General features: G+C 37.1%; 2 protein-coding genes across 4 annotated transcripts in view; one reads left to right on the forward strand and one right to left on the reverse strand.

The window, feature by feature from the left end:
• Nucleotides 1–24,021, reverse strand: part of PALLD (palladin, cytoskeletal associated protein) — a 238,671-nt gene that overhangs the window by 23,549 nt on the left and 191,101 nt on the right. For all 3 annotated transcript variants that reach the window (XM_088132480.1, XM_088132473.1, XM_007429815.4), the window contains 2 exons: nucleotides 9,814–10,506; nucleotides 1,469–1,604 (listed from right to left, as the gene is read on the reverse strand). In XM_088132480.1, the coding sequence (XP_087988606.1) occupies nucleotides 1,469–1,604; nucleotides 9,814–10,506 (829 nt within the window). The remainder of the gene's footprint in view (nucleotides 1–1,468; nucleotides 1,605–9,813; nucleotides 10,507–24,021) is intronic.
• On the forward strand, nucleotides 17,635–18,721 carry LOC112540826 (A-kinase anchor protein 4-like). The gene has a single exon (XM_088133240.1). It carries the CDS (start codon nucleotides 17,789–17,791, stop codon nucleotides 18,719–18,721), a length of 933 nt encoding a protein of 310 aa, XP_087989366.1. The 5' UTR covers nucleotides 17,635–17,788.

Below are 24,021 nucleotides of genomic sequence, written 5' to 3' on the forward strand. Positions count from 1 at the left end.
ACAAAGAAGCTAATTTGTTACAGCAAACTTCATTAACTTGGCAACATCCAGGACTGCCTTTGGCCATCCTGGCTGGAAATTCAACACATCTAGAGGATTACAAGTTTGGGCAGGTTGTATTGCAGTTTTTGCCTATGTTGGTTTAGAATAATGACAGTTGTAGTTCAACAGATCTGGAGAACACATACTATGACCCTGCAACCAAGTCTCATTTTGTTGGTTTCCATTTGCTTTACATATTTATATTTTATACACATATTGAAGGAATTTGTACTGCCTTACTACAAAGTGTTGTTCAAGATATTTACAAACAGAAACAATAATATATAACTCCAGTGTAATAACTGTATATTACTTCATATAATATCTGCATTAAAGCAAGTATACCACAATAACAATTGCCCTACTTACTGATTTTTACTGACAAAGACTAAACTTTGCCAAAGCATTAACACCAAAAGAGGTAAGCAGGAGAGGAAAGAGCATGTGTTATGAGTTTTACTGCTCCTTTATAGAACTATTCATTGAAAATATAAGATATAAATTAAAACAAATATGAATATTCCAGATGATTTTTTCAGGTGACCAATTAACTACAGTTAAAATTTAAGCTATAATTTAGAAGATGAAATTCTAATTGGTGGCAGTGATCCTAGAAACTCACTCAAGAGTACTTAACTGTGGACCATACAAGGGGATTTCAGCCATGTCCTGGCTATATAATTTATTGTTGTTTTTTTCTTACACAACAGGCATGCCTGATTCCTGCAGCCTCCATAGGTGTTAAACATATTTATTGCCTTTTTGTTGAAAGCACATGAAGTAATCTTTCACCTTTAAGAAAGCAGGAATGGACAGGAAAAAAAGTGTTTCTTGGTGCTCATTAATCTTTTTTTTCTTTTCTTATTCTGCTAATAGCAGAAGTGAATTTCCTTACTAGCCTACAGTTTTATGCTGATACTGAAAAGTAATAATATAATATAAACTGATTAAATAAAAATAACTTAGAAATTCTGGGGCAATATAAAAAGACAGACTATAACTTTAGTGTGGTCAAAGAAACCATAAATAGACCAATTACAGGTAGCATTTTTCCAGATCTAATAACTGTAAGTTGGATGGAAAGATCCCATCACACAAGTGGAAGAAACTTCTGAGTGAAAAAAAGCACTGGGGTCCCATATTATCTTCCTCACCCAATCTACATTGAATCTCAGCACATGATGGAAAAACCACACTAGAGAGTATTTCAGTTTGGACCTTGGAACTCAGTTCTGTATTGAAGATCTGTCTCCTTCTTCCACTATTTTAAGACTAGATAAAACAGAATACAGTACCATATAAAACTGAAATCCACATGAAAACAAAAGTTAATTTCTTTCCAAATGTACGTAAGTTAAGAAAGCAATTGAGAAAACTGCTGAAAGCTCTATGTGGAACGTCCCTCTTGAATCTTGCAACTACATACTGGTTGGCCATTGTTCAAGAGATCTTCCTTGAAGCGAAGTTTTCTTTCCAGGTCCTGGATAACAGCATCTTTTGTGCCCTGAATCTCTTCATCAGATGCAATCCTGGCAGTTCTGCCTGTTTTCTTTGGAAATCCCCTGCAAATAAAACACTAATAGTTTACAAACACTGTGGGTCTGTATACAGAAATCATAATTTTAATGAGCATTAATGTTTTATTTTAATCAGTGTTATACAAAAATACATACCTCCTCTGAATAAGCAACATTATGTAAAGTACATAAAGAGAGTAAAGGAATGGTAAGGTTAAAAAATTAAAAGCATGAGATGAGAAAAAAATGGGAATACAGCCAAATTTAATTTATAGTGAATTGGTATTATTTATAATTTTCATATAATTATGGTACATAATTCATTACCACAAATTGTAATGAAGGCATCTTACTTAGATGACTGATAATTATGAATATACATACTGTATGTCCTGCTAAACAGATTTTATTTATAAGGATATGATGAAACATTTCAATGTGGAGTACAATTATTCTAGATTCCAGCCATTAAACTGTATTCTTATATTAGTCTGTTTTGGGAGATCTTCTGTTCTCACTTTGGACAGTAGGATTTTTCAGAACCTTCTGCTACCTCTTTTCTGGGTCAGTGTTGATATCACAAGCAGTAATACATCAGAAACAGACGACAAAGAAGTACTATTTGTCATTGATAAGTATATCTTATAAATGAGGAAATAGTTTTCATTATTTTCATGCAGAGAAAGCTTTCAATTAGAATAGCAGTATTTACTGCAAACTCATTATAGGTTTACTATTGAAGTAATTTGCTTGAATGTATTATCTATCCATCCATCTGCAACATTCTAATTCATTTCCATGACTTGCTTAGGAGAATCTTGTACATAATGCTGTTTCAAACTGAATCAGGAGGTCCAAAATATGCAATGTTGCCATTAGCAATCTTACAGAATCACAGGAACATGGAATGAAAGGGTTGGAAAGATCCTTGGAATCCAATGCCTGCTCAGTGCTAAAGTGCAGAACTGATAGCTACGTTAATGAGATCTTCACAGAACATAGAAGCTATACAAACTGTGATGGCATTATGTTGCATCTGTCAAATCCAAATTTAAGAAATCATTAAGATGCTGTATTTTTGTGTTTTATGGCAAATGACAGAGCCATAAAAATAGTAATTTTAATGTGTGACAATATACCTTTTACTTTCCTTTTTAAAATTTATTTTACACAATTAGTTATATCTTACTATGCAACTGTTTTGGATAATCATTAACAAAATTAACAGGATACACCGATTTTTTGAATAAAAATTTGAAAAATGATTATGACACTGATGCTAACATTTATAGCTGTTCTCAGAAGTACACTGCAGTTGATTTATTATTAAAATGGTATCTCCTTAATTTATGAAGCATTGACCTATCAACAGTTGCTTCAGTAAGAGCTTCAGGGAAGAAGGAAGACAGCAGGGAAAATTGGTGTTATCGTGATTTCTGTGTGAGCCTTTCAGGAGTATTTTTGGCCAGATAGATTACTAAAATGTTGCTCTAAAAGGACCTCATAGTATCTTGCTAGTAGCTGTGTTTGTGATGCATACAGAGTCACTAACTAGCCATCCATATTTTAGCATGCCATGCTGCATGAACCCACACCATGACATTAATTTATGGTTCATCAAATTGTACAAAACCAGAAAACTGGGTTAATTTTCTGAATGACAGTTCCATGTCCATGCAGATTCAAAGAACATCATACAAGCACAACTTATGTTAGCTTTCTCTCCAACATACCCTCCAGATATATCTGCCAACTCTAACAACCACCTGGTTGGAAATTAAGAGTTAGTTCAATACATCTGGAGGACACTAATTTAGAAGAAGTTGGTTCATAGTATCAATACATGAAAGGAGATGTCAGAAATGCTTCCTGAAGCTTTTGATTAACAAAAAAGCAAAGTCATTTTTCCCATCTGAAAAATATTGTTTGGGATATATCACTTTAGAAAAAAAATGAGTATTTTCAGTCATTGGTGCAAATAATCAAGTACTGTGTTGTTCAATTTGCATCAAAGATCATGTAAAGACCAGTGACTGCAAAATAACAGAGCTTATAGGTTCTATCCAGGGGACATAATCTCACATTTATTGAAAAGAATAAAACAGTGATATTAACTGTATAGCAGATATATTGATTATGTGTTTCTGGACAAAATGCAAAAGCACTGTATTAGTTAAGCTAGGTTATTTGACAGATCACTTACATCCTTCTCTACCTCTCTATGCATTAAGCTCATCATCAGAGATTCTCCTCACCGGCTGTCATCAAGATGCACAAAGTTGGTAGGCAAGAGCTATAGAGCTGTCTAGTAGTAAGACATCCTTGGTGTAATTTTCTTCTAAGAAATATGGCTGGGATCCATGTGTTATGAATTTTAAGATTTTTTTTCTCAAGAAATGGGTTCGTTTTCTTTCACTTTTAATTTTATTATGTGTCCCTAATATGACATTTTGGGGATTTATTTCATATTTAAAAACAATTTAAACTTAGGTTTATGTATATTTTATTTAGCTCTACTCAGAAACATTTCGATCTTGGCTAAAATGCTATAGTGTACTATAGAAATAAAAAAATAAATCAAATTAACAATGATGTTTTTTTTTTTTTTTTTACAAAACATGACAGAATGTTGCACTGCTGTCTGCAGGGACTATGTGCAGAGGCCCCTGTCAGACTGCTAAGTAAAAATTAGTGAAAGGCTGGCTCATGGGCTATCAAGAGACACGAACACAAACCAGCATACATTTCTTGCTCTCAGGCATAGTACAATAGATGCATAACAGCTTTGTTTAGTTGATACTAACAATAAGGTATTATTTGTTGGAAAAAAAGCATTTTATGCAGTTCCAGCAATCAGTTACAAATACAAGGAGATAAAAGGCATATGGAAAATAAACTCTTCCAGATGCAGCCATTTAATGGGACAATCTTTCTGGCTACTGGACTGGCTTTTATAATGCCTCTCTTCCATTTAAGTCAGGATGCACTATTTTAGAGGGGCTGAGAGTGCCATGCTAGAACTTCACTCTCCAAAATAGATGGGAACAGGTAAAATACATGGATAGGGCAAAGATGAGAACTAAGTTTAATTTAACATTCAGATTAAGTTAAACAAATTCAAAACATTTAATTCTTTCTGTGTTTAACAGGCTGTTCTGGAAACTGCATTCAAGGCTGTAGGGACTATGAGGCCCAGGAACCAAAATGTTGCATGTCCCTGCTTTAAGTAAAACTCCTAGTTAATTTGTCACATCTAAATAAAGATATGTTATACTGCTTGTCATATCTTTGAGTGCATGTATGCCTAAAAATCAAAATACAGAATAGAAAAATTACAAAGAGGATTACATGGTCAGAGAATGAAGTTATAGCATATGAAATCTTGGATAACTCTGCCCCTGATCTGCATAGTGTTTCTTCACAAAGATTCAGTAATGACATTTCTTATCTCAGAGAGGAAGAATGAAATGAATTGGCTACACTAGGGGGAGGTAAGGTGATGCCTGCAGGCCCAAATGTCCCACCAGGCACTTCTCTTGATGTCCACAGTCTCTCTGCTCCAACTGATTTCATATAGGGAATATAAACTGACCATATTCACCCCAGGAGTTAGTCTTGTAAAAAACCAAGTCCCCCTTAGCACCTGCGTCTATCACACCCTCTCAGAATTCTAAATGACTCTAGAGTGCAGAAGGGGCACCTACCTGCCATATTTCTAATAATAATACTTATTAATTAAATTTAACAGTTAAAAAAAATCTAGTGGTTAAGGTGCTGGCCTAGAAACCAGGACACTGAGTTCTAACCCTAATTTTAGGTATGAAAGCCAGCTGGGTGACTTTGGGCCAGTTGCTTTCTATTTTGTTGTGGGGAAAATAGATGGCAGGAGAATTAAGTATGTTCAGTGCCTTGAGTTCACACACCAACACATATATAAAAATAAAAGGCAGGATAGGAGGAGGAGGAGGAGGAGGAGGAGAAGGAGAAGGAGAAGGAGAAGGAGAAGGAGAAGGAGAAGGAGAAGGAGAAACCTTTAACACCATCAAACAACATCTGCCTATCCCAGGTCCTTGGGAAGGACTCGATAGGTGGATAAAAATGCCAAATCCAGTCTAAATATCTGGCTAACTGTAACAATAATAAAATTAGTCTTAACTGGGATTAGAATAAAAACTTTCTTAGTACCCTCCTCAAGTCTCTCAAAATCCAGAAAAATCTGTTTGGTGGAAAACCTAATAGCATAGCATTGGTTCTGTCTCTTCCTCCTCCCCTACTCACCCCCAATTAATTTGGAGAAAGAGGAAAACAATAGGCTTAGTTATCAAAGCTGCAGTAACTAGAAGAGGATGTTTTCTCCTTGGCCCAAGAAACAAGAGTTTTGTAGGAATGGAACAAAGACTCATAATTCCTACTGCAATATATACGTATATTGGCTACAGACCAATAAAGGCTAGATAGCCACCATCAACCTGGTGCTGTATAGATATATAGAGGCACAACTTCACACTGGGGGTATGGGAATTGTAGTCCAACACATCTGTTGCATACCAAATTGAGGAAAGCTGATATAGGAATATTAGGAAGCATGTTGGTTGCATACAGAGCACTTTTTCTATCATCCTCACCCAGCCCCAAGCAAAAATGTGTGCATATGGGTCTAGATTCATGTACAACAGGCTCTACCACTGGATATAAATCATTACTACCATCGCATGTACTGGCACATTTATTGTCAGAAGCCTTTCCTATAGCTGGCCAGTCCATTCCAGTAAATTGTGGGATATACTTATCCCAATCAGCTCAGCAACAGCTGTTTAGAGATATTAACCCTCATGTTGAGGGACCACCTCTCCCCAATCACATCTACCTGTCCCACCAGGCCCGGCAAAAGGGGTATGTTATGGGTCCCATCCACGAAGGAATGTTATCTGCCTGGATCCAGGAGGAGAGCATTTTCTGCCATGGCACCCTCCCATGGGAACATCATCCCCCATAAGATCAGACTGGTCCTGACCTTATTGGCCTTGCAGACTGGCTATTTGTCATGTGGCCTGGGGATCTGGTGGTATTATTTAGTTAGTTATTTGAATCTGTGGTGGTGGGGAGCCTGCTAAATACTTATATTGTTAGTAAACTGGGTTGCAGTCTTGCAGATTTGTTTTTTTATGGTTTTAAGTAAATTTATATTGTTTTAATGTTTTTTAATGTTCTTCTGTTATGATTTTGGTTATTTTTATTTGTGTGTGTGTGTAAGTTTGTGAGCTGCCTATGTGAGATGGGTGGTTATATAAATTGAATGAATAAATAAATAAACAAATATGTCACTGCTCACAATTACATTTGATTAAGGCAGGGGTTTCTAAACTTTTTCCCATCACACCTCCCTTTAGTGTAATCTTAATGTACGCACCTTCCCTAAAAATCCAAACACCAAAATGAACACAAATGAACAATGAAAACATACAATGAAACTTTGGGAAAGGTGGATGTAACTAAAAGGTTCTTCATACCTCCCCCCAGACTTTGTCTGCACCTCCCCATGGGAGATACACCTCACAGTTTGGGAAAACCTGGTTTAAGGTAATAAGTGAGAAAACCAGTGAACATTTGGTCATTCAGTAGTTACTGAAGTGAAATCATTAAAAAACAGGCTTATCTGAATGAAACTACCAGCTGCGTCCACTCAGATAAAAACAATAGTAGTAGTAGTAGTTGTAGTAATAATAATAAACTATTTTTTGTCTAATATTCCTTAAACCTCTCAATTCCTATAGATTTTAATGATTTGATGCACTGCTTTGAAGAACATGGGATCTTTCTTTCTCTTCTAGTAACTGTATTTAATAAAATCCAGGAGGATCCCCCAGAGGAGCATTATATCCAGAAGGGAAAGTATGTCAGGCTCTTGCTCTTATCCCCTTCATCTGTCCATTTTCTACATTGGTAGAACTGTAAGTAGCATTAAAAAATAAACTGTTTATAGAAGGAGTCACTAGAAAAGGAGGGGGGGATGAATTTGAATTAACTTCTGGCATTTGAACATGCTTTAGCTGAGATACAATAAAAAAAAATCTTAACATTTTTCTCCTTGGTCCAAGAAACAACTATCTAGGCAAAAATCCCCTAGTTTTTTCCTGAAATAAGCCCTTCTGAACTCTGAGCCTTCTGGGTGACCATTTAGAGGGTTATGCAATGGATCTGCTTCCTACAGCATCTTCCTTTGGAAAGAGCAACCACCATCTTCTAGCAAAAAAGGGCAGGGCCATTCTGTGTTCTACTTCCTCCCCCTTCTTATACTCCAGTGAATCAGGGAGGCATCTGCCTGAGCTACTTCTAAAACTTATCTTGTTTTGTTTTGAACTTTAAAAATGCTTCACCCTCTTTTTTCTAAGTAATGGTTCCTGCATATCCTTGTGATGGTTTTCTTTCTTACTCTCTACAGCCATAGATAACTTATTTCAAAAATTATACATTAATAACATACATTCTAGGACATTTTTATTTTTAATTAATTAAAATGTATTTAAAAATTTAAATCACCCAATAACCAAAGCCTGTGAGTGGTTTACAATAAAGCACACTAAAAATATAATTTCAGTAAAATATACAGAATAAAATCAATTGAAATGCACATCATACAAACTAGGCAGCCGCAAGATGTTCATTCAAAATCTAAAACAATACAAATTAAAATGCAATTAAAATATAATTATGAAGAACCTGAATGAATTCTTTCAAACTAATTATATTCCAGTTTGGAAAGCTATTATAAAAGACTTTGCCAAGTGGTGAAAAAAAGTAAGTTGAAGCACAGTAGCAGAATAAAAGTGGTGAAAATGATGCATCTTTCAAAGCTTACACTTTTTAATGTGCTGCCCACTTGATTAAATGATAGCCACCTGAATATATTGCAAGACAAATGAAAAACAAACAAATTTGAAAAAGAATCCAAGAATAAAATATCGCTCCTATTATAAGGCCTGTTAAATACAAAATTTAATATGGAGGTGGACCATATAGTGATAAATAGATTTGTAAAATATGTTTAATAAAAATAAAGATGGACCTTTTAAAGGAAATTTATATTAGGCATATAAAGAAGACCCAGTTTGATGTAGTGGTTAATGCACCAGGCTAGAATCTGGGCGACTGTGAGTTCTAGTCCCGCCTTAGGCACAAAGCCAGCGGGGTGACCTTGGACCAGTTGTTGTCTCTCAGCCTTAGGAAGGAGGCAATGGCAAACCATTTCTGAAGTCTTGCCAAGAAAAGTGCAGGGACTAGTCCAGGCAGTTGCCAGGAGTCAACACTGACTCAAAGGCACGCACATGCATACACACACATATTAGTCATTAGATATTGCATAAAAGCCATTCCCTTTCCCATGCCCCCTTGCTGTTAGTACCCATCTTCTTGTATCTTAACAGTAGTATGGAGAAGACCACAGAATAAATGGGAGTAAACAGAGTTAAAAAAAAAAAACTTTTAGAACTTTTATACAAATAATCCTCTCAGAGAAGAGACTTTTTGGTCATGCCTGCAAAGAATCATTAAAAAATGAAATAAGAGCAGGAACCAAGGATTTCAACAGAACTTCAAATAATTAAAATGACTAAGAACCAGAATGAACTTAAAATCAAGAAGTCATAAAATATTAGTCAGTACTGAGATGCGGAACTTTAAGGTAATAGAGAAATATGGGAGACTGATTTCAGAATAAATTTAGCAGTGGAGGAATAGAACAAACTGAGGCAAACATTTCCTTATAGATCTAGTATGTCACAAAACAGTATTTGCACTGAAAATCATTCATAGATGGCACAGTACTCCAGTTAGATCATCATATAAGGACTTTTTGAAAAAGGGGGTTTCAAGGAATGAAGCTGAATTAGTCATCATTAAAGAGCTCAGTTAGCAATAATAAACATTTTTGTCCATTCAAATGAAACTTGTAAATCTGGATTCCTGATGCACAAGATACAGAATATTAAATTACTGGAAAATTGACTATTAAATTTTGGATAATTGAGAATGAGATAAAATTAGGCTCATACGACAAAAGTATAAATTTTTTATCAATTTGTAAATCAAAGACAATAGAATTCTCTTAATGAAAAATTATGAAAAACACTTTCCCCCTCTTCTACTGTAAAAAATATAGTTATTTAGAGTTGGTACATACTATGAATTCATGCCTTTCAAAATTAAGAATAAGAAAAAAAATTTTTTGAGATGTTCACCAAATGTTCATACTTACGGTGGTGTAACGCCTTTGGGAAGTCCTAGTGCATTAACTGACATTGGAGGTGGCTGAGATGGTAGCATGGAGCTGAGGAAGGCTGCTGGAGACTGACTAGAGCTAGACAATCTGGATGTTGGGGAAAAACTGCGGGAAGGCGAGGGGGAAGATGCTGGGAGAGGAGGTGGAGGAGGTGGTGGTAGTGGAAAGGAATCTGCCACTGAAAAAGTAGATGTAGGACTAAAAACAGGGGGAGGGGGAGGAGGAGGAGGTGGGGAAGGAGACCAAGGGTACTCACCCTCAGGAGCAAATGGCTGAGAGAAAGTGGGGGCAGATGTTTTACCAAATTGCTTCTGAGAAGCAGTTGGAGACATTGGGGATGGGAGACTAGACGTGGAAGAGCCAGATGACGGTGTTACATAGCTTGAAGCAGGGCTAATATTTTGGGCAGCAATAAATTGTTTAGGACGGGCATAGTTGAAAGAACTGGATGTCTGCATGGCAGGAGCAGAATGAGAATTGAGAACGCTCATCTGCACAGGAGAAGCAGGAGAGTGGCTGGATTCAAGCTCTTGGAATGAAGGTGGAGGGAGGAAAGTTGGGGACAAAGGAAGATTCTGGAGGAAACTAGCTTGCTTCTGATGACACCACTGGTCTGCTTCTTTTTCCAGTCGGATTTGGTTCTGCAGCTGCTGAATTCTTAGAGGATCCCTATATTAATAAAAGAAAGAGAGAGAGAGAGTAGACTGTGAAGAGAAAAAAATAGGGTTTTTTTGGGGGGGGGGAGAAATAGATACTGTATGTCATCTTTGTCCTATATAGACATAAAAATTCATTATTTTATGAAATAAACAATATATAAGCATAATTAGTATACTGGAACATAGACTTGGGCTGCCTCTTCATCAGTTTTTCCACATTTCTACCAACGGGCAATCAGAAATTACATATCAGAAGTAAGGTATCAACCTACCCATAGATATTTTTTCTTTTTTCCTTAAAGAACCATTTTATAGCTTCCATTTAAACAAGTGCTTGGCTTTTGAACAAAAACATGAAGGGTTTAAAAAACAAGTGTCAAGTAGTACTTTTGAATTTCACTGGTATGAATGATCTTAAATAGCTTTCCATATTAAAGATGAATTAAAACATTAAAAGGATAGTTGTGTGTATGTGTGTGTGTACAGACACACTGTCTCTGTGTATATACATGTATGCACATGTATGCATACACTTAAACACGATAGGATGTTTTAATGGGCATATTTAGCTTTATCAAACACCGAAAAAGTGGATTTCCAAGGATTTTTTTTTTTTTAGAAAACCTCTGTGTCCCTTACTCTCTTTCTTTTTGGCTGTTTAGATTCAGCAAACATGCTAAGCCAAGAACCTGGCTGCTTGGGATTTTCTGGTACTTTTGCTTCTACAATGAAATAACATCTTTATAATTTTAGTTTTTAGACACAGGCTTAGACTAATTATTTTATATGCACAGTGGCCTCTAACAGAATACTGAACTATAAACACCGGATCAACAAGTCTTTGCTTGTACTCCTCTGGTGAGCTACTTAGAGAACAGAAACTTTTGCTTCTATTCACACTCTGCATCTTATCAAGTAAGGTGGTTGTTTGTGAAGTCAGCAGTGCCAAATCCAGTAAAGTGTTTTGGCTCCAAAAATTCTGATTATTACTGGTGTTATAGTTGACTTTTTCTTCCAAGTCTTTCCATTTCAATAATAATAGTTGTCACAATTTTTATTTCATCATCATCACCATCACACATTTTCGAGTGTTTCTGGCATACAAACATTTATAATGGCATACCTGCATATTATTTATACAATGAAACGGCCAATCTTACATCTTAGCCTGAATATTTCTTTGCAAATAAAATCTCATATTATTTGACATTCACAGTTACAGCTTGTTTGGTGAGGGCCTGGTATAATGGATTACTTTCTTTGGACAACCTGATTTTGATATTATAAAATAAATCTATAAAAATGGTTTTCTCACACATAAAGTTGTGCAAATACATAGTCCAGCTAAATCCAGTTTAGATCTGTCACAGTTAATTCAAGAATATTATGCACTCTTCCTACAGGTAAGCTCTTTAGGCTTCCCTTCTTTAGGGAAGGGGTCACTTATAAATATAGGCAATTCAAAGTACCCCAATAGGTTAATAATTGTTACAACAATTGTTAATCACACATCTTTAGCAAGGTGTGCTACAAACCAGAAAGACAGTAAGCACAATCATTTGATTGAAATACAGTTTAAGTTCTTGCTCTTCTGCTATTGAATTCTATGAGGATCTGTACAGAATAAATTATTGATGGACAGTATACAGTGCTTAGAGTTTCATTCAATGTTGTGGATATAATTCATATGGTAATTAGGTAGATATTTTCTTTTTAAAATGTCAGATCTTTCCCTCTTAAAGAGCTTTATTTAATAATCCAAAATACCAGATGGTTAATTTATGCCAAGTATGGGCAGACATTAGGCTTCTGAGACCTTTACTGGCACTTGAGGTCTGCCAACCTGGACATAAAATAAGGGTTGGCAACTAGTGGAGCAAATGAAAACCAGTAGTTCAAGTGGCAGAGTCAATTATCCACTGTGTCCATGAGTCTTTGTTGACACACTGACTTATTACAGTTAATAGATTCTAAGAAGCTAATAAAGAAAAGAGGAAAACTTTTTTCTGCTATTATTAAACAATTCATTCAGAAACCTTTGCTGACCTATTGTAGATAATCCAATATATTTTCTGCTCATTCCAAATTTGCAGTAGTAGTTTTATATCTAAGATATTTAAGTAGACATGTTATGTGCATTTTTAGTTGTACTGGTCTATGACTATAATAAACTGATTGATTGATTTGCAGAAGTAGTTGTGCAAAAGCTGTCAATAATAATGAGAAACAATATTTCCTTCCTTTGTAGATACAAATCTATATTACAAAGAGAGAAAATAACTATTAATGAAGTCACATTTATAAGTTTATTTTGCTATGTGAAAAGGAGCTAATTCCAGCAAAGACGAACTCCGTAACTAAAACCAACATTAAAATAAATGTTGAAAAGTGTAACGTTATCCGTAGGAATAACAATGGAATAAAAATGCATTTACTAATGAGTAGGAGGCAATATGGGTGGGGTGGAATAGGGAATCACTTCAGCTTCTCAAGAGAATATTCCACAATATTGACACAGCCACTGAAAAATTTCAGTGCCATCAGCCATGTCTATACCTGCTTTTCACAGGGAGGAAGCAAACTAACCAAACTGAATTGAATTAAAAAGAATTCAAGGTCATAAAATAGTGTTCAGTAGACCTGAGTATCTTCCATCTCCTCTAATACCATTGAATGTTTTTAATCCCTGTTGAATAATTTATCATTCAACAGTGCATACAGGTAATACACTCTGAGGTAACATTGATTGAGTCACCTACGCTGGAAGCTGATTTAGTAGACATTACTATATTCTATCTTGTAAAGTTTCTTGAGGTTCTGTCTGCAATGTGATAAAGCCCTGGATGAGTGGAAGTGCTGCAAACCTTGTAATGTTGAATCGCTGTCCTTAGGAAGTAGGAAAGATTTAATTTTGTTCAATGTATATGTATGCATGTGGATATTCATGTGTTTGCATTATTCTTGCATGATATCAGTATACAGTAGTAAAGTAGATAGGACATTATTAGGCAGGACTTCCTCAAAATTTGAAATATACTACGGTAATTAGGAACTTGGATCACAATTTTGGATTTCTAACTTACCATAATCCAATGATGGTATAGATTTGACTCTTCATTTTTATTTCCCTTTTACTCAGCTTCATAACTTCATTAAATCAAACTGTGCCCATGGTACAACAAACTCTTGAGATCAAGCCAAAATCCTTGCTGTGGTTTTTGTGAATACAAATTTAATAGCAAGCAAAAATTTATACCACCTGGTATTTGCAAGGCAGATTCCCAACTATGGTTTGATATCTTAGTTAATCAGCCATTTACAAAGCATAATTCAGACCTGAAACAAACTAAATTGGCTTTACAAACCTACTGCTGACTGCCGTATGGTAGTTAAATGAGATGACTTATTTAGTGTAGATGTCATGCTAAACCACAGTTAAAGTGAACATGGAAAGAAAATTAGAAGAATTCAAACATAGGATGGGAATTTATGTCCCAGAAACTGATTACAGCACCTGGCCTATGAAGATTCCACTGAGATGATTACTAGCATCTGGAGTAAGGGAAAGACCAAGGAATGGCAGTCAAGTAATTCCAACATGTGCACAAAGAAGAACGGTCCTGTTACTCCAACACAGCAGTCCAGTGAAAGAAACAGGGAATAACAACTCCAGGAATGGAGCAAGGGTTCAAAGGATTAAAAAGAATGAGTGTCTTGTGATTGTGGTGAGTATAAATATGACAAATAAATAAACAAATTGCCATAAACAATGCTGTACAGGCCTTGTTTTACGACCCAGGTAGGCTATTTAGAAATTGCTGCATACAGGCCCCAAAAACTTAGCATTTGACAGTTAATAAGAGTCCCAAGAAGAAAAGGGTTGCTAAATCAAGAAACCCAGTGCTGCTAACTGAATTGTTGTTGTCTATCAGCAATAAACAAATCCACCAAGACTCATCAGTGGAAGAGAAGCCCACCACAGGATATTTAGATAAGGGCTTCCTCAAATCCACAGTTGGTCCTACTTAAAAAAAGCTTCTAGGCCATTTTATATGAAGTGGGCTTAAAATGTAAAGAATTTGATCAGATTTCACAAGCTAAACTTTATTGCTAGAGACAGCCATAAAGCAACATTAGGCTAAACATTGTAGTGCTGTTATGATATTTTCCCCGTATTTCAAAAATAATCAAACTGTCCTGTTGGGCCCCCCAAAACATGGCCTTTTCTTGTAGATTTTGTAAAGGATCACAGATAAAAAGCAATATAACTAAAGTTCAAGACAAAGTTATAGAAGGATCATCTAATTAACAACCCCCCCCCCATAAAATGCTACCTCATGAACCCATATGATCATCCCTTCCAGCCCATATTTGCTGGTAACAACCTGAAGTGGAAAGAAAGGAATATATGTAACTGTCTTTTGGCTTATTAAAAATGATTATTGCTGTGTATATGGCCACAGTCCAAAATCAAATTTGTACATCTGAAACCACCTGTCTCAGCGCTTCTAGGTTCATGTTGTTCTGTGCTAGGCTGTGACCATAGGGAAGAATTCATTAAAATGTTTTGAAAGTGAACAATATTTTTAGTTAAGACAAAATGGCATTCCAGCTACTTTAATGGACACCCATTAAAAGAATATTCTGCTCCGATGCTATTTCTGCTACCAATTTTCCTGCCTTATCATCATGAAACCCACAATAGTATTCATGCTGCTTTCTATTTTTCTTTTGTTATCTGCCAATGAGGCCTCCAGCTAATGCTTGTACTGAGGAAACCAGAAGCAGCGATAAGCCAGGAACTTGTGAGAATGCATAGTATCTCCAAGCAATTTTTCCATTTACAGGAAGTATTTTTCATATTGCCATAATGCTGAGGGTATTTTTTTTCAAAACATGTGCCATTCAGATAACAAAGGAAGAAAGCTACCAGGGGGCAAGGGGGAAGAGATAAGACAATAAGAGGAAAAAAAGGAAAAACACAAAGTATTTTTGTGGGGAGAGGGGGGATTCAAAAAGATCTAGATGAGTTGTAGATTGAAAAGAATGGGATGGAATTTAATAGGGAGAAATGTAGAGGTTCTGCATCTGCATGGGAAAAATGAAAGGCATAATTATAGGATGGGGGGGTTGGCAGTAGCACATGTGCAAGTGATATATACCCAGATGTTAAACACAAGGCAGTAGTATGATGCAGTTGCTAAAAAGGCAAATGCTATTTTTGAGTGAATTAACAGGAACACAAAGCCCCCCCCCCAAAGGGGGGGGAGTAACTATTCCACTCTGCTAGGCCTTTGTCAGATCTTGCATGAAATAAAAGACCATTCTGGACGTGGCAGCTCAAAAATGACAAATTGGAAAGTGCTTAGAGGAGGGCTATGAGGATGGTGAAGCATTTAAAAACCAACACCTTTGAGGAATGCTGACTGAATCCAGGTATAATTTGCCTAGAGAAGAGACAGGGGAGGTAATATAATGGCAATCTTCAAATATCTGGTGGGTGGTCACAGAGAAGAAGGAAAGGACCTATGTTCTACTTCAGGGAGCAGGACCAGAACCAATAGCTTAAAAATACAAGGAAACAGGTTCAGGCCAGACATCCAGAGAAACCTTGACTGTGTCAGCTGTCAGGCAGTGTAACAGGCTGCTACATGAAGCAGTGAGTCCTTTTTCACTAAATGTCTTCAACAGAGCCTGGATAGTCATCTGTCAGATATGCCCTAGTGGATGCTTCACTGATTAGGGATTGGACTAAACTCCCTTTCAACTCTATGATTCCATTCATCTATACTTAATTTATCTATGGTGACCATATTTTCTTAGAAAAAAAATAATGGACAAACCTGAAAAAGGAGCAAACCTGAAAGAGGTTCATAAAGATTAAAAAATGTTATGTTTATAACTTTGCTTTACAAAAGGAAAATTCAAGAGCAAAACCAAGAAAAAACTTTACAAAAATGCATATTCTAAAAAAAAGATCTAAAATCAAACACTATATGTAAATTTATCTTAAAAAGACAATTCAATTTCATGAATGTGAAAGACTGTGCATTAAATGGTGCCATTTGTATGGTAAAAATTAAATGACCAAAATAAAGGACAAAAGTGAGTTTTTCAAAAATAAACAAACTAAAACATAGCTTTCTGAAATAAAGGTTTATAATAAAAGCTGTATGGTCACTGTAAATATATCTTAAACATATAAATTAGACCGATTTTTAAACTTAGGCCAAAAGGCTATGTTTTAATATTGTTTTAGGGCAATTTGAGGTGGGTTGGACTACAAATTCCATATTTCCTATCATCATACCTAAAGATCAAATATAGAAATTATAGTCTTAATATATCTGGAGGACATCTAGTTCATTAAGATTACTACAGAAATGGTCAAATTAATGAGCTAGATTAATAGATTTACGCTGCTGTAACAAGCAGAAGAATGCAGAACGTTGGAGAAGCAGCAATTTTCCTGAGATGGAAGAAGCTGCACCTAACAAATTCTCCCTTTTGTATAAATTTTCAGTTTAAAAAACCAATGTTTTAGGAAATATTCTAGTTCACTTACCAAAGACTATTTAATAATATCTTTTTACCAGTTTCATATAGCAATGTTTACTGACATTTATGAAGATCAGTTGAGTTTCCATGACGTTCTGCAATCATGATAAATAGGACCTTTCTACCTACTTTCCAAAGAATTGGTACCCTGGGACTAAAAACAGTACCAGCCAAACTTAATTAGCCACCATCTTTATGTGTAATCCAATTTTCCCCGATAAAGAATCAACGACAGCAGGTCTGGCTAAATAATGAATTCAGAATAGAAGCATGCAATTTTCAGCTTTACATTGGAGATCACCTCCATCCCAGTACAGTTTTGAACAAGCTTTTGTGCAGGATAAACTTATGGTAGAGTTAAAAGTCTTCTGAATTGCCCAATGTATGGGCAATTGTATGGTTCTATCAGGGCTGTGGTTCTGAAGTGTGGAATCATAATCCCTAGAAAGCAGCCTAATATTTATCTGTGGCAAGGATCCTGCCTTTCCTTTTTCAAGATCTTGAAGCACCATACAAATGCATCACTGGTTGCTTGGTGATAACTTATGCTTTATGATGTCACTGCTGCCATGGAAACCCTCTTGTCCACACAAATGAAGATCCCATCTGCCAGTAGAAAAGCATGGGAAGCTAAGAGAGGAGGCAACACCTTGAGTTTGGCAGGATCAAAGCTGCTTAACTAGGACACTACCACTCTATGGCCTTGAGTATAGCTCCATCTTAACACATCAAAGATGGCTCAAGAAATTGATTGGTTACGCAGTCAGGCAGGTGTCTGTAAAGTAAATTACTACAACCCTGAAGGACAGAAAGACCAGGACCGTAAAATGATCTGTTTTGTTGATGTGTCCAGTTTAAATGTAAAGGATAAAAGTCAAAGAGGATACAACCATCTTGATTTGGGTAACCTGGAGGAAAAAGAAGTTATTGTAATAAAAGACAATGAGAGAAGTAATGCCAACAATACAGAAGGTGCAGTTTGCCTTTTCAAGCAAGGTTCTTCTGAAGAACTCAATGTTGTGAGCTGGTTAAGCAATGATCTTCAAAAATATGCAATTGGATTTCAACATGCATTGACGCCAGCAAGTGGATCTCGTAAAAATCAGGCCTACACCATATCATCTGATAGGCTGGCCACCAGTCATAAAGGAAGCTCAGAAGAACCGTATGTCAATAAACTTTGCTCCCTAGTTGTTCAAAAGGCACGCCAGGAGATCAAAGACAAATTGGAAGGTGCCAACAGCAGTGTGCACACTCCCATCAATGGTGAGAATAAGACTGCAACCTCAGGGTCCAATGACAGTGTTTCAGAAAAGCCCTGGTCAATGGACTTGCATGCAAAAGACATTTTTGGAATGGCTCTGAAAATGATGCAGCAGCACATACTAGAAAAAACAAGGGAAATTTCTCGTGAGATAAATGCCAAAACACCTAGCTACACTCCCAGAGATCCATCTAATTATGATCAGGCTGCAGCAAGCCAAAGTACCAAGTGCCCTCCAGGGACCAGTGGGTTACAAGAACCTCTTCCTAATGAACCTCCAAGGACAAGTGTATCAGGTATCCTTTTGTCACTCATCCAAAAAGTCTTGCGTGATGCTGCTTCAAGTCTGGATGATGGTTCCAGTGACGCACATCGGGCTCATAAGCAGGCCCCCACTTCATAAATCAGGCTCAGGAGGGAAAAGGCCTTATTAAAAACAGACTAATGGAACATGGGATATGTATGGCAATATGGATCAAATAAGCTCACAATTTATTGACCAGTTGGTATAATCTGTGATGACGTTGAACCAGCTCATGGCTGGAAGCTATCAATGGTTCTAATTCAGTGGCTGGTGACAAAGCAGCAGTTACAATTGCTCATCACAAATCTCAGAAGGGCCAAAGAAAATATTTCTTCTATAAGAACATTTAACAGATAACAACTGGGTTTAATCCATTCTGGAAGCAATGCTTAAAAAAAATTAAAAAGCAAACAATTTCTAGAACAAGTGTTACCCAGTTAATGTCAGCCTTCTAATCTGCTGCCAGACCTGATATTTCCAAATAAGCAAAATAGTGAATTGTCTCAGAAGAGTTACAGCAAGGAAGATATGCTTCAGGAGCTAATAAGATACCTGGGAAACAACAGATGGGTGCCACTCTGGGATAGAAGCTTCAGTGCAGATTGCTTGATTGGCTCTTTGCTAATAGCAGGAGCCAACTCTTCCTTCCCTCTCTTAATTCTTCAACCCAGTTAGGCATCTACACCCAGTTTTCTCTGATGCGACAGCTGCCATCATAGTTTCACTGTAAGCCATAGCAATAAGCAACATCATACACAGTGAATTCAACTGGTAGATAAAATTGTAGCTGGACAAGCTCATCCATTAAAAACATTGTAAAAAGTGAGCAGGAGAGAGGCTGTTGTTTTAATCACTTCATTATTACCTAGTACTTTACTGATTTATGTAGTACACTAAAAATGCTGGTCTGAGAAAAACGAGGTTGTTCAGCCAGAAGACACTGCACAAAATCAGACAACGATGGTTGCTTCATTTACTTTCTTCTTAAAACCAACCAGGAAATGTCTTCCGAAACTTGACATTTTTTTTTTTTAACCGAGGTTTGGAAATGAGATAGGAATATGGGATATGAGCATCTATGAAGGGTAACATATGGGACAAAAGTTCTGGACTTTGAGAAGTCAATGGGCACATCAACAATTTTAAGAGCATATTTTAGGTGCCCTCACATGGTGGATGTGGGCCAGGGATAAATTCCTCTTTACCAAAAAGCAAAATGGATGACAATGAGCTTTGCCATTTTCTCTGGAAAACTTCCTACAAACTCAAGCTTGTTTTTTTCTTCTGGGCTAGCAGGAACAGAGCTCTAAACAGAGCACTGGGATGCAACTACCCACCATTTTTATTTTCTAAGTATGTTACTAATCCCATGTGGCGGGGGGGGGGAAGCATTCTTAGAAATAAAGATGGTGACAGCTGGCATTTTGCTTTGCTGCATGCCATGTTTCCATCTGTTTCTGTAAAAAATATTTAGAAAAGAAATCAGACAAAATGGAGTTTTAAAGGAGATGTCTACAACTACAAAATTTAAAACAGTGAAATTTGAGATAAAAATCAAGTTATAAAATAACTTAGAATAAGTAAGTATATATGGATATATATGGGATACTTGGCTCATCAACAGTAACATGAAAAAATCTTGGAGCTGTAAAGAACAGAGGCTGAATATGAGTCAACAGTCTGATATGGTTGCAAAATAGTCAACATATTCTAGACTCTAATATAGCATTAGGAAAAACTTCCTAACAGAACAGTTCCACAACAGAATACGTTTCCAAAATAAATGATGAGCTCTCCTTTGCTAGACAGCCATCTGTCAGGGATGGTTTAATATGGATTCTTACAGTAACCTAGGGATTGGTTTTGGATAGCTGAAAGAGTCTCTACCAGACCTATGATTCTACATTAATGTCCATGGAAGACCCCAGCTATATGGATAAGGATGCACTTAGCAACACTAAACCAATGATACTTAAAGCAGTATCAAAAATATCAATGGGGAAAGCTAGAGGGAGAGGCTCTGATATACCATTATTTCAGGCTACATATAAGCTATCTGTTAGAAGCCTATGCCTGCTTTTTCCAGAGTATGGAACATCACACTAAAACACAGCTTGTCATTTCATCTGAACCCAATCTATGCAATGGGCCATGATGGAGGAGATGAAGGGAGGAGTAATGTGTGACATGGGGTTGATGTGGCTAATTCTTGTCATTATGGACTAGTGTGACAACTGAACAAAACTGCAATATAAACTACAAAAAATATTAAGACCATGAAAGGGGTGCAAGAAACTGTCATCAGCAGAAATTGTGATCAATGGGCCTTCATTGTTGCTCAGTTGGAGTAGATCCAGACATCCTTTTTGTGTAATGACCAAGAGAGGGAAGTTTCCTGTTTGTCATTTTAGGGTAAATATTGAAGTCACTAATATATTTTGTATCTTGGGAAGGACAAGGAACTCTAGAATGCAGTTCCACTGTTACGATTTTTTTTTTTAACAGTATATCCTACCTTTCTCTGAAAATTCAAGGTGGTGTATAGAGGGATGGTCCCTCATTTTATCTGCCCAATAACCACTTTTTCAGATAGGGTAGGTTTAGAAAGAGTGATTGGCCTGAAGGCCCCCTGTGAACTCAGTAGTCAAGTCTAGAAGTCCCAGACCCAGTTCAACACTTAACCAACACACTATGCTTGCCAGAAAGTAACACTACAGTTGCATGGTCATCAAAAACGTGGAAAACTAAGAGTATCAATTTCTCAGATGAATTATGAAAATGGAATAGAGGTTCCCAAGAAACAATAATTCTAAATCTTTCTACTTAAGAACAACAAAATTAAGACTGCACTCTGTAGGCTAGAGTTTACTAGAGCAGGTTACCGTTAACAGAATTGAAGATAAATTGATGGAGAAAGAGTTAAGAATCCTGTATGGACTTGTTGCATGAATGAAGAGATTTAACAATTCTCAACATAATAATTAGTGAAGGCCAAACAGAGATTCACAAGAATATGCCTATCTTGTTTTTATTATTAATACCCATTTTTAATGACGACACATTATATATACCTATCTGAACTCCAGTAACAACATAATATACCCTGTCTAAATGACCAGGCACCACATTCTTAATATCTGGATCACATCATCCTAAGCTATAATGTCCTTTATTTCTTTTTGGCTTAACATGATACATGAAAATACCTAATAAAAATTACTAAATCTCTTGTAAGAATTCTAAAATCTAACCGTTTGGCAGTCACATGAATTTTTGCAAGATTTCAGCTTTTAGGGAGGAGGGGATTAAACCATCACAAGTGGCCACTGGGTGCTACAGTGCATAATGGTTGCTGATTCCTGACTCAGAAACATGTATGAATATAGCCACTATTTTTATACACAGTCACAATATTTCTTTTATTTCTGTGCCTTCAAACATTGCCGTACAGGAGACACACAGGACACAATTCAGTTAGGTAATCTGAAGCTTTATTGCTTATCATATGCTTAGTTCTCTTACTGAAAGACAATCAAAGTGCTGAACCATCGTTATGTTGTGACCAAATGTTGGTGTGATGTAACAGAACTGTAGGTTGTTTCTTTCTTAGTTCAAATGGAAGATCTTTTTCCATAAAGGAAATGATTGTACTACATCTGTATTGTATGTAATCCAGGCAAAACTTCACACGCTGCTCTGTCTGCCACTATAGTTTAGTCCTTTGGAAGCTGGTGTCAGAAATAATAGTACTAAAATATTCTTAAATCTACTGTTGTTAATTTTGGATTGGAGATACTTCTACAAGAAGGAAAATAGTTTGCTTAGTATACTTTACTGCTAAAGTGGAAATATGTTATTTTGACTCCTGGCTGACCTAAAATTTTTCATCAGTGCGCAGCAACATAGGTTGTGTCTAACATGAGTTGCTCCAACTAACAAGTGGGAAAATATCTACAATTTGGCAGTAGTGTAGCCTCTGGTTATCAGATGGACTTCTTGGATCTGATATGAAAAGGGATTCAGATTTATGCTGCACTTCAAAAACATTACATGTTACATTTCTTTAAAAAGTAGTAGTATACAGTACATAAACTAAGTGACCATATAACTATATTGATATTAAATATAAAATATGTATGGTTTAAAAATGAAATCTAATCTGTTGCTTACTTTCTAGATGTGAACAAAATCAAGAGTTATTTCAAATGGTTCTGTGTCAGTAGAAAATGTCCTTACTAAATTCTTGTCTTGGATGCACAAGACTATATTAGCTTAGCTTCCCAAAAGAATAAGCAGGCGTTTCCAATTTGTTATCAACTGCAATTGTTTGCCAAATTGAGGGTGGGTATGGGTATGTGTGTTCCTTTATAACACCCCTGAACCTCTGTTCCCTCCTGGATCCTCAGATTTACTATGATTTACTAGTTAAGGGCTTGCCTGCATCAGAGATTACATAGTACTTATGGCTGAGAAGTCCTCTTTTGCTTGCAGCCTCTGATAGCAGCACAACTTAACTGTTTTCTGTGTTCTAAATCTCAAAACAGAATATTGCGCCTGTTCTTGCTAGATCTGTGGAAGACCAGAAGGTTTCCGAAGGATTGTGAGAATGGGGTGCGCAATTTGGAAAAGAAATGGGGCTTGGACAACGGCACAAGTGTCCTTGGGAAGAAGGCCTGACATGGCAGCTGCCTCACATACAGTAGGGTCAGGCCGGGCGCACCTTGTCAGCAGCGGGAAGAAAATGGCAAAGGTCAGCTGGGTGTGGCAGAGCCTCTGGAGCGCAGGGCAGCGGGGGCAACTGGGGCTTTCCACAATTGTGCTGGGGTGGCTGGCCATGGTGTAGGGTTTGAGGCGGCATTTCTCAGTGGCAGTGCTTGGACTGAAGTAGAGGCCTGGGGGTGGTGGCAGCTGGCTGAGACTACTGAAGGCCCTGGGCCTCTACTTAAGCCCCAGTCCCGCTGCCAAGTGCCAGTGTGCAGGGTGGCCAAAGGGGGGGAGATAGGGGGTTGGGGGAGTTGCAGCACCCCTGCAGTTGTAAGCACTGCTGGACTGGGCTGGTGTGGCTGAGGCTTCCCAGGGTGTGGCAGCTTTGTGCTGCACTTCTGGGCCAGGCTGGGACAGCTGAGGCTTCCAGAGGTGGCTGCGGCTTACCGCTGCACTGCAGGACCCCCCCAACTCACGCGTAGCCTGTGCTAGGCCCCCCAGGACCCCCCACCCCTCTGCAGCACCCCCACACTCCTTAGTTGGGACTCCCTCTGCTTAATGACCTGTGATTCTCAGTGAACAATGGCAACCAGGAGTGCAGGCAAAGCGGTCATGTGATGTCTCTTTTTAGTGATGTAAATTCCAATCCCAATTGTGGTCGTTAAGTGAGGACCACCTGTATAGGTAAGTCAAGG

The sequence above is a fragment of the Python bivittatus genome, unplaced genomic scaffold (assembly GCF_059951505.1).
Source record: "Python bivittatus isolate LINGU-HERP-01145 unplaced genomic scaffold, Pbiv_v1 ctg000070_np1212, whole genome shotgun sequence".
Taxonomy (NCBI): domain Eukaryota; kingdom Metazoa; phylum Chordata; class Lepidosauria; order Squamata; family Pythonidae; genus Python; species Python bivittatus.

Coding starts and splice junctions, on each gene's coding strand:
- LOC112540826 (XM_088133240.1), top strand. CDS start 17,789: ATGGCTCAAGAAATTGATTGGTTACGCAGTCAGGCAGGTGTCTGTAAA.